This window comes from Adiantum capillus-veneris, chromosome 28, assembly GCF_014529385.1.
Source record: "Adiantum capillus-veneris isolate H3 chromosome 28, ASM1452938v2, whole genome shotgun sequence".
Lineage (NCBI taxonomy): Eukaryota > Viridiplantae > Streptophyta > Polypodiopsida > Polypodiales > Pteridaceae > Adiantum > Adiantum capillus-veneris.
This window is the reverse complement of record NC_140958.1, coordinates 39,491,101-39,502,579: the sequence shown is the minus strand read 5'-3', so window position 1 is coordinate 39,502,579 and position 11,479 is coordinate 39,491,101. Positions and strand designations below refer to the sequence as shown.

At 42.0% G+C, this 11,479-nt stretch overlaps 1 protein-coding gene across 1 annotated transcript in view; it reads left to right on the top strand.

Annotated features, from left to right (window-relative positions):
* Positions 1 to 830: 830 nt before the first annotated feature.
* The window catches only part of LOC147420317 (uncharacterized), a 61,271-nt gene continuing 50,622 nt past the window's right edge, over positions 831 to 11,479 (top strand). Inside the window, exon 1 of the mRNA XM_086504507.1 lies at positions 831 to 1,179. Within this exon, the coding sequence (XP_086360633.1) occupies positions 831 to 1,179 (349 nt within the window). The remainder of the gene's footprint in view (positions 1,180 to 11,479) is intronic.

Sequence of the window (11,479 nt, the reverse complement as noted above, 5' to 3'; positions counted from 1 at the left end):
CCACGCGCAATTGGAGTTGCAGAGAGAACGAGAAAATGCAACTTACTATTATAAATAAGTGCAACAATTCAATGAGGCGAACTCCGCATTACACATCGAGCAACAACGCATCGAGGAGTAGCTAACCAAAGGAAAGGAACAAAATGAGAATCTACAAGGCTCGTATGCAGTGGTTAGCAGGTCTCCAACTCATCTCTTGGCCATACAGGAGACACCCTCCTCTTCGACTATGACTGCAGGCTCTACTTCCTTGAGCTAGGAAATCAAATAGTCAAAGGAGGCCCTAAAACAAGAAAAATATGACAGACAGATAATGACATGCAGTAGGTCATAGGGCCCTACAATAGGCCAAGGATGAGGAAATTGAAAGACCCTTCACACAAGGCATATATGCAATATGAAGTAAAAGTGCTGGAATCGGCTGCCCTCCTCGTGATCACTCCTGATGAGGTTGCAAAAAATCATGGGCACGAAATGATGGCACTACCATTGATGCGGCAAGAAGTGCGATTATGGCAGCAAAAGATGCTCCCAAAAATTGAACCAAACAACAAAGGGGACTATAGAGAGGTTCCGATTAGAGCCCTTCAGATTGAAACCATCCTTGACAATCAACCTCTCTGGAGAAAAAAATGGTTCTATCAGCGATCAACTGACAAAACCTATTACAGGAACGCCCCCCAACATCTCAGGATCGACCCCACTTACTGTCCCATCAACAAACGACTATCCTGGGACAATTTTTATAGTTGGAAAGCGAAATACCGATAGTGTTGAACTACCCAGTAATTACCAAGCCGCTCAATAACAACCCCCCATCAGAGCATTACATGGTGCAAACTCTGAAAGTAGTAATCAATATGAATATGATGAAAGAGATCCCAGACCTCGCTTGTCAAATGCTGGTAAAGATTGCCAAAACGCTCAGCACGTGCATTAAAACTTTCAGAGACATAGAAGCAGCAGAGCATCCGTCACAGGTTTTTATCGAGGGGACGCGGGGCATTTGCTGGAATATGGAGACCGAAATCCCCAACAAAAATGTGATCATGGGATTATATTCAAGAGTCATGTTTCTACCATCTCACTACATGCAACCCTTTGAAGAAGAATTCATGACAGGTTTCTTCGAAGTGGACTCTTTCACATTCAATCCAGCCCGCCGCATCGCCTACCAAAGTATAATCAAGAATAATCCCTTCAGAGAGTTGGCAACTAAAGTCAAGATCGAAGCCAAAGCCCAGAAGTTCAAAAATCTCACTGCAACTCTAAAAAAATCACTAAATTGAACTCCCTCAGAGACAGCTTGCACGAGGACGTGAAATGAATAGGAAGGGGGGAATGTTTGGTGGATACGGACGCATAGAGGTGTATGCACACCAAACCTGGTGGACACTCTATTTTTTCAGAAAAAACGTTGTAATTCCGTCTAAGATGAGTTGTAATCATGATGAGATTAGACCATACCCTTTTTTGTTTCTGAGAGTCTACCCCTTGTAAGAGTCCGGATGGCCATGGAAAATCCCCCTAACTTTTAAAGTCAAAACCCTTAGTTTTGAAGAGAAAATTATCATTAGCTGAAAGAAGAAAACGTGCACTATGGAGGCTTCTTGTGACTACAACTTGTAATCATCTTTTCTCCCGAACGGGTAATCAGAATTCTTTTCCAATAGCACATTGTGTTCCTTGCCTCTTGCTTTACAATCTAAGTGTAATCATTTCCAATTCTTCTACGGTTTGCGACTGTTAAAAGGTCAACCTTTCAACAACGCTTCCACAAAGATTCCATAAAGATTCCTCAAAGGTACTCTAAAGATGCTGATGAAGTGATGAAGACGAAGATGGATGCTGTAATGGGAAGATACAAGCTCATGGACATCATCGAATATCCCGTTATTATTATTTTGAGCCATTACGGCCACTTTTGTAATGTTTACGGGAACTTCATATTTTAAGTCGGCAATTGTATTTAGGCCACAGATGCTTGTTGGATGAGAAAAGCCAGCTCACTGTGTTGTAATAAATCTCTATAGAAGCCTAGGGACAAATCAGGTCATTTTGGTCGGACATTAGGTTTTCTAAGGCTTAGTATATAAGCCAAAACCTAAAGCATTGTAAGGAGACTTCTAATAAATCTGATCTTCTGTGTCGTTGGGAGACTGCGAGAGAGTGAGAGAGTGTGTGTGTGTGCTACAGGAGCTACGGTGGTCAGAATCGCAAACGGAGAGCAGCAGTGTGTTGCCCACGAGGAGAGCTACGCGTTGATGCTTACATCACGCGCGTTCGTCTGTGTTTTGGCAGATTCACCCGCGAGCTACTTTTGGAGTTTCGGTGAGTAACTGTTGTCCGATTTTGCATTTCAGCATATCCACGTGATCAGAGCAAGTAGAGCTACACATTAGGCATTTTAGTTTTTGGAAATGTCGACCTGCAAAAACCGGCCAGACATCCTACGCGTTTCTGCACGGAGGGTATTGAGTAGGTTTTTTTGGTCACAGACCTTAGGGAGAGTGGCCTATTGGTGTTAATAGGATATCCCTCAAGTTTCATAACGTTTCGAGAACGTCTAATGTCACGGGAACCGAATAATAGAGATAGACAGCAAAACAGAGGAAGAAATCTTTGTATTGATAGTGTTTGATACAACAGAGGAGCAATTGAATATATATATGGGCGCACTCCGTTGTACGGAGCTCGAACCTCCCGACCACCCCCGAGCTTCAATTCGCTTGCATGCAGTGTCTCACTCGCACTCTCACTCGCACTCGCACTCGCACTCGCAGAAGAGAGAATGGTGAATCCCCCCAAACGCACCACCCGTCCTTCTATTCTCCTCCAAAAGCCTGCGACCTCTTAAAATAGCCGCTCTTCTATTTTTGGCGCTCGATCGACTCGACTTGCGCGCCAATATACCTGCGAGAACAAGGTAAAAAAACGTGATCGCGAAGCGATCCGTAGAGGTTAGTTTTCAGCTGTCTTCAACTGAACATAACTCCCAAACGGAGCCAAAACAGCCCAAGTCTGTCTCATACAATCTTGTTGCCCTCGCTGCGCTCTTCGACGGCTATGTGATGGAAAATTTCCATAGCCTGCTCCGATTTGCTGAAAATCAACCTGCAAAACAGCATTTTCTACAAAAACGATGCAAAAACAACAAATCCAACTTTTTTCTTAATCTTTAGCCTTCAACGAGTATCAAAACATCAAAATCTCTAAAGACTCAAAGAACCAAAGTTGTTCCTTATGACGCATGCTTCAATCGCTTCATACATCACTTTTTCAAAATTCCACGTTAACGCCTTCAAAAATGCCCCAGAAAGTGCCTTCCGGATCAAAAAATTTTATCGGACTAAAACAATCCACACATCCTTCTACACAGTGGACTAACTTTAAAATGACAAAAACTTCCTAGAAAACAAAATTTATTACTAAAACACCTCGAAATCAAGTCTTGTTACAATGGGGGGATTCACCATTCTCTCTTCTGCGAGTGTGAGTGCGAGTGCGAGTGAGACGCTGCATGCAAGCGAATTGAAGCTCGGGGGTGGTTGGGAGGTTCGAGCTCCGTACAACGGAGTGCGCCCATATATATATTCAATTGCACTCTCACTCGCACTCGCACTCGCAGAAGAGAGAATGGTGAATCCCCCCATTGTAACAAGACTTGATTTCGAGGTGTTTTAGTAATAAATTTTGTTTTCTAGGAAGTTTTTGTCATTTTAAAGTTAGTCCACTGTGCAGAAGGATGTGTGGATTGTTTTCGTCCGATAAAATTTTTTGATCCGGAAGGCACTTTCTGGGGCATTTTTGAAGGCGTTAACGTGGGATTTTGAAAAAGTGATGTATGAAGCGATTGAAGCCTGCGTTATAAGGAACAACTTTGGTTCTTTGAGTCTTTAGAGATTTTGATGTTTTGATGCTCGTTGAAGGCCAAAGATTAAGAAAAAAGTTGGATTTGCTATTTTTGCATCGTTTTTGTAGTAAATGCTGTTTTGCAGGTTGATTTTCAGCAAATCGGAGCAGGCTATGGAAATTTTCCATCACATAGCCGTCGAAGAGCGCAGCGAGGGCAACAAGATTGTATGAGACGGACTTGGGCTGTTTTGGCTCCGTTTGGGAGTTATGTTCAGTTGAACCTGTACGGATCGCTTCACGATCACATTTTTTTACCTTGTTCTCACAGGTATATTGGCGCGCAAGTCGAGTCGACCGAGCGCCAAAAATAGAAAAGCGGCTATTTTAAGAGGTCGCAGGCTTTTGGAGGAGAATAGAAGCACGGGTGGTGCGTTTGGGGGGATTCACCATTCTCTCTTCTGCGAGTGCGAGTGCGAGTGCGAGTGAGAGTGCGAGTGCGAGTGCGAGTGTGAGTGAGACGCTGCATGCAAGCGAATTGAAGCTCGGGGGTGGTCGGGAGGTTTGAGCTCCGTACAACGGAGTGCGCCCATATATATATTCAATTGCTCCTCTGTTGTATCAAACACTATCAATACAAAGATTTCTTCCTCTGTTTTGCTGTCTATCTCTATTATTCGGTTCCCGTGACATCTAATGGGCTTTTGGCTTGCAGTAGCATCATAAGAGACTCTCACATTCACAGAACCGATGGCATGTAGAGTTGATATCTTTGTAGGAAGTAGTCATTAGTCGGTCGAGTAGAGGTTGACACCCTTTGCTTGCTTCCACGCGCCTGTGGGTCGAGCTTCGTCCTCAGTTGACATTATATGTTAGGTGAGTTCTCGCTATGCCGACATCCGTCACAGCGTATCCGTCCAACATTGGCGCCGCTTCCGGGGACGAGGGCCCTAAGTAGGTGATCGAGACTAGTCCTTGAGGATAGAGGTCCCTCTGGCTTGCTAGAGTATATTCATTCTTTTAGATAGGATCAGAGAGCGGTGGACTCTGCTGGTCTTAGAGGGAGTCTAGGGAGCGTGTGTCTGGCCTAGATTCTTCGTCTTAGGTAGTATTAGGTAGTAGTTGATTGTGGTGTAGAGAGTAGGAGTTGGAGTGGTAGATGTGGTGGTAGGTTGACTTGAGAGTCCTTGTGAGGCTAGGAAGCAACCAAGACATCAAAATCACCATCTTACATTGATGAGTAGGAGTAGGGTAAGTAGGATATCTTGATTGCTGATCTAGAGTACTTTATGCATGTCTTATTTGCTGTTAGGCTCATCAGAAAAGTGGGAAATGCTAAGTAGGAAAGACGGTAAATTGTGTTTGGAAGCTGATTTGAAATCCAAAATTTTCTGTGATTATTGCTGAGAGCTCTACAGAGCATAGGGAATACTACTGCCAGAAAAAAAATTGCATTTTAAGACAATAGACATCCTACGCGTAGGATGTCTCCAGGGCACTTTTGGCAGGGAATTTGGGAAAACTAAGGTTACCAGTGTGTTCAGAAGGGGGGGTTTACCCTAAGTATACATTGAAACTAAAGTTTTGACCAACTCTTGACACCCAAAAGACCAAAGACGGAGTGTCAAAAACGCGAAAACAAGAAACTTAAGATTCTGAGCACAATTTTGCATAAAAACTGGTAGGTATGCTTGAAAAGTAGTGCTCAAGACTTGGGGATGCATGTGGATGAATTCTGCCACAAATTTTATCAGTAGACATCCTACGCGTAGGATGTCTAGAGAGTGATTCTGGAAGCAAAAATCAAGTTTTGGCATCATACCCATATTCTGCATGTTGTGTTGGACACACACACCAAAGCTCATGTCATTTGGACATATAGACTGAGAGTTAAGGGGATGTTACTCTTTCAGAGAAATATTTTCCCAAAAGTGGTGATTCTGAGCAATTTTGACATCCAAAATTTGATGTGATCACATATTCTTGTTATATGCATCAAGAAGCACCTTGGGTAGAAACAGAAGTCCATTCTGAGAAAAAAAGACATCCTACGCGTAGGATGTCTACAGGGTGGTCTGGTGGAAATTTTGAAATTCTGAGTTGACCAGTGTGTTCAGAAGGTAGGTTTTACCCTATTTTCACCTGGAAAGTGGAAATTTGACCAAATTTTGATAGATAAGGCTAGATAGACTGAAATTGCCAGACATCCTACCCAAATTGTGCCAAGGCATTATTCCAAGACCAAAACCATGGGATGGCTGCAGGAGCATGGTTTGCATGATATATTGAGTGACTGAGAGAGTTTTCATCTCATTTGGGGAAGAAACGGGGGTCCTAAGCAGACTTAAGCACTTTTGACTGAAAAAGACTACAACAGCTAAAATTGGAGTCTTTTGAAATCCAAACCAGAATCTGAGCATACCACTGGGTTACTGACATCAAGGGGAAGCTGTGGGACAAGTCTAGGGTCAAACAGACCAAAAATACATCCTACGTGTAGGATGTCATGTGTGATTTTGCACTCCAAACTTAATTTTGAGCATACCACTGTGATCAACACCTTAAGGAGAGTCTGTGGTTCCGATTTGGGGCAATTTTGAGCAGTTAGACATCTTACGCGTAGGATGTCTAAGGCATGATTTAGAGGCCAAATTAAAACTTTGGACATAGAAAAGTGTTGTACAGCCTTAGGCAAGCCTCCTAGTCAAATTTGGTCCAATTTGGAGCTGATTTGACTTAGAAATTCATCAGAACAGACATCAGGCTTTTGGAACAGATTCTTGATCATTTAACCAACCTATTGGTGTCAGAATCAAAAAGTAAAAATAGCTGTGAGTTTAGCACATCAAGGGGAAGCTACAATGCAAGTTTGGACAAAATCTGAGCAGTTAGACATCCTACGCGTAGGATGTCTTCAGCTTGATTTAGGACTCTAAACCAACCTATGAGCACACCACTGTGATCAGCACATCAAGGAGAAGCTGGGGTCAAAATTTCAAGTCATTCTGAGCAAAAAGACATCCTACGCGTAGGATGTCTCAAGGCCATTTTTAGGTCCAAATGAAATTCTGAGCATACCATTGTGTTGATGGACTTAAGAAAAGTCTCTAGACCAAATTTTGTTAAATTCTGAGCAGATAGACATCCTACGCGTAGGATGTCTCTAGGCTAGTTTTAGGTTCCAGCTGTAATTTTGACCATACAGGAGTGTTCGCAGTGTCACAGAGATCCCAAATCTTCTTTTCATTTTGACCATTCTAAACTGCAATTCACTGTTTTGGCCATAACTTTCACAAACGGTATCGGATCGGAAAAGTTTTTATATCAAAACATAGCCTGAGAGCGGCTCTTCTCAAAATGCATCCGGAAGTCAAGGGTGTCTAAAACCGACAGTTCGAAAGAATTGTGAGGAAACGGTCACGGTTTTTGAAGACTGCTAAGTTAGCATATTGAAATTATCTTTTGGGAAAACCATTGGTCACCCGCTGGAAGGTGCTCAAGGAACAAGTGTGGCCGTCAAAGGTACATCAAGGATTTCTACATTCATTGTGAAAAAGTTTGCCAGCTAAATAGAATTTTGTAGATTGTGTGCTAAAGTGAACACACGTTAGCTTGACTCAAGAATCGCTACAAAGGGAGCACTCGTTGCAGTATAGTGGTAAGTTTCATAACTTATCACAGTGCTTCCACTAGATCGAGGCCTGCTAAAAAGCTCTAGGAAAAGCAAGCATCCAGACAAGACAGTATCAGTCTTGGCAAGCAAGGGAGCTAAGAAGTTCAAGCAAAGCCCAATTCAGAAAACTCAGAGATTACGACAGAGCTGAAGAACCTCAAGCGAAAAAGACCGACACAAGGGTGCTAATAATTTTTATTAGCATTGAGGCAAGCAATTAGAGCTATCACTGAACAGGTACAACAAGGGAGTCAAGATGAAAGTAATGGCGTCTCAAAGGAATCAGACCAATCAAGAAGAAGCTTCAAGTACATCCACAGATATTACAAGAGAGCAAATTCGGATCTATCTGATTGGATACTACAAAGTACTGCCATGCTATGAGGATGTAGATCGGAATTTGTACATAAAGACAAATAAAGATACAGAGGAAACTTGGACATCTCAATATGTGGAAGTTGAAACAACGAAGAATGTACTACACCCACATCGAAATTTCATGGAAGACTGTCTGGGATCAATTTACATGAGGCACAAAAAATACATCGACAATGAGATAGAAATGTTGTAGAAGGATCAACTTACAGAACTCTACGTATATCCTCCAAGTATTTTTTTGTACAAAGCACAAGATGGAAAATAGAAGTTTGCTACCCTCTATGGAGATGCAGACGGTCGATACTACAGGGCTGTCACAAGTCATGAAGTTTCTGTAGAAAACAATCATTACTTTATAGCAGAAGCATTTGGCTCAAAGGAGAAGACTACATGTCTAAAGGTGGTAATGTATACCATCTCGTCATGGGTTTACCTCTAACTACGCACCTGGAAGAGTTAACAACTACAACTGTCATTTGACAAATGGGTGGCACAACACAAGGCACAACATGGAAAGACACAACACAAGTCTCGTGCACTGCACCAGCACAAGAGGTACCAGCTATGAAGATAGCCCAACTTCGAAAAAAACTAGCTTGGTCTCAAGAGATACTTAACAAAGCACAAGAAGTCATATCATCAGGCATTAAACAGATGCCAACATCAGATATGAAACCCTCTCAGATGGTGGGAGTTCAAACTCAACAAAGAGACCCTATATCTTCAAGAGTGGGATTAAGAAGTCCAGTTTTACAAGAAGCAGTGTCCTTTTCAGGAGTCCAAGTGGAATTTCAAGAAGCATTGGAAGATGCCGAGCCGGAGGAGAGACCGCTAGAAATTCACAATGCCCAATATAAAAGGTCAGGTCAAGATGTCATTGTGGTCAACATATACGATAGGCACTATGAAATAGCCGATGTGAAAAGTACGGATGAGTTTAGCAGTTGTGGGCAACCTATAAGTCACATACTTGGACCCCGTCCAAAAGCACCATCAAGGGAAACGGAAAACAAAGATTCGGTTCAATCTTCACCCTCGGTGCAGAACTCGCCAAAATTAACTCGGAAACATAGCCCTAAGGCTATGCAGAAGCCCCACGTCAAAGACCATATACTGATGGAAGAATTAGCATCAAAATTGCTAGAAATCATGGATAGTGATTTGATCTTGTATGAAAGCAATAATGGAAGCTATTTTCAGCTTCTCAAGGACAAGACGATGAAGGATAAAGAGACAAATCCAGTGGATACACCTAAGTCAGTCGTAATCTACAGGTTCATGCATGCAAAGAAGAGGTCATATCTGTATCTAGATACCACTGGAAACCATTATCAGCAGTATTATGGAAAGCTGCCTCGTCCAAAGGGTGCACATGTTGAGATAACAACATATTGCGACCAATGTGCCATTGGTCATTTAGTGAAGGACTGCCTAGTAAAGCTCTACATGGAAAAGAAGAAGCAACAAGCCAAAAGCAAAGTTCAGACAGTAACAACAACGGAACGGAAGAAGGAATCCCCAACAAGATCCCCGGAAAAGAAGCAGATCTTGTCGCAAAGCACAAAAGATAAGCTCAAGACACAGTTTCTTGAAGTCAAGGGTGTCAACGACATTATCATAGAGAATCAGGATTTCAAAAAAGATCAATTGAATCAGCTGATTCAAGATCGTTTAAGGAACCTCAGTGAGGACAAGTCAAAGCATCCACAAGGTGATGAAGATGAAGCTCGCAGTTCAAGGTTCGAGAGCAAAAGAAGCCAAGATTCTGACGATAGTGAGCCAACGCAAGAAGAGGTGACAGAGGTAACAAAAAATCTTAGTGCCACATCACAAGCGGAAGACATACAAATAGAGTCAATGGATGAAGCTGAAAGTCTACCAAATAAATTTTCTATTGTGGAATCTGCATTGGTGATTGAACAAATCAAAGAGTATGAGAAGCTAAACGAAGATGTAACTGAAGACATACAATGCACAAAAGAACAGAAAATGACTGAGTCCAACATTGACTACCAAGGACAAGCAATACAGGATATGAATAAATATTTTCTAGAAGAGACTCTACAAAAACCCATGGAACAATGGAAACCAAAGGCCACGGCGACCATTGCATCAGAAGAAGAGAGTAAACCTCAACATCCTGCTACACAAGATTCAAAACATTTCCAAGAAGAAAAGTCACCATTGCATGACCTTCAAGGGCTAGAAGAAGTAAATAGTGACACAGAGCTTCTAAAATCAAGAATCAAGGCGTCACAGTCAGAAACTAGCAATGAACACCAACAAGCAGCTACAGCAAAAGATAGTAAGCACTAGGGACATGCTACAACCATTCAAATGACAATGAAGTTCAACATACAAGAGGATGACAAAGCCTTCGAGGCACCAAAGTCTAAGAAAAGTACCAAAAGCAACGAGGACATCAATTACTTGACAGCCAACAAGAAGATTAAATTCTCGTTGGATGTGCATGAGAAACTGAAATTCAACTTTACAACAGAGATAGGTTGCACTGCCACAACTAATGTCATGTCTTATGGGCTATGGTTACTTCTAGGTAAGCCATAACTGTATGAAATTAGGGTACAGGTTCCTATATCACATGGAATAGCCGTCACAAGTTTAGGGTTTGCGAAAGCTACCCTTAAACTACGGTCAAAGATAATCAAAGACAAATTCCTAGTGGTGGATTCATCGAAAATGAGTACACATTTGATTTTGTCCAAGCACTAGAAGAAAACATTGGCAGAAGAACCTGGATTTTCAACAATGGTCATCACGACTAGCTCTCAAGAAATCCAGCCTACTACTGCTCCAAGATTATTGGCTACCGACAAAGGCAAAGCCAAAATGAGCCCACAAATGTCCTACCAACACAAGCAACCCATTAAATCAGAGTCTTCAATCCAGCCCCGAAAAGTTCAAGACAGAGCTTCGACATCAACTGACCACATGCTTCCACATGAAAGACAGAATCCAAAGAAAATATTTCAACCAAAATACCCTACACTGCGAGATAATCGTCGACAAAAATCTTCAAAGGTCTACATCAAAACTGAAGAAATCAAGGTCAAGGACTCAATATGGGTAAATGAGCCTAGCCGATTGACGAAAGGTAAACACATGGGATGGATAGCCTCCCACTACAGCTTAGCAGAGCAAGGCTATTATTAGGGTCAAAAGAAACTTTGGTTACCAAAACCACAGACCTCTGCTTATGTGGTGGATAAAGGTTTCAAAAAGCGTCCCCAAAAGCAACAAAGCTCATATTTATATCGCCAAAGGAGACCAACCAACAAGGCTCGCCAAAGGGATACATTTCAAATCCAACTGGCCTTCATACCAACATAGGACTTCATCGATAAATAATCCCAAAAATGGCACTCTTGTACATCTCAATACGACATCAAAAACATCATGGGAAGTGCCATCTACAATGCTTCAAGCACAAGGTTACTATCAAGGAAATCGAAGAATCTAGCTACCAAAGATGCCAGGTAAACATTCTTCAATCAGACAACTTCAGCTTGAAGATAATTGCAATTTCACAGAAGGAAAAATCAAGAACAATGTCAC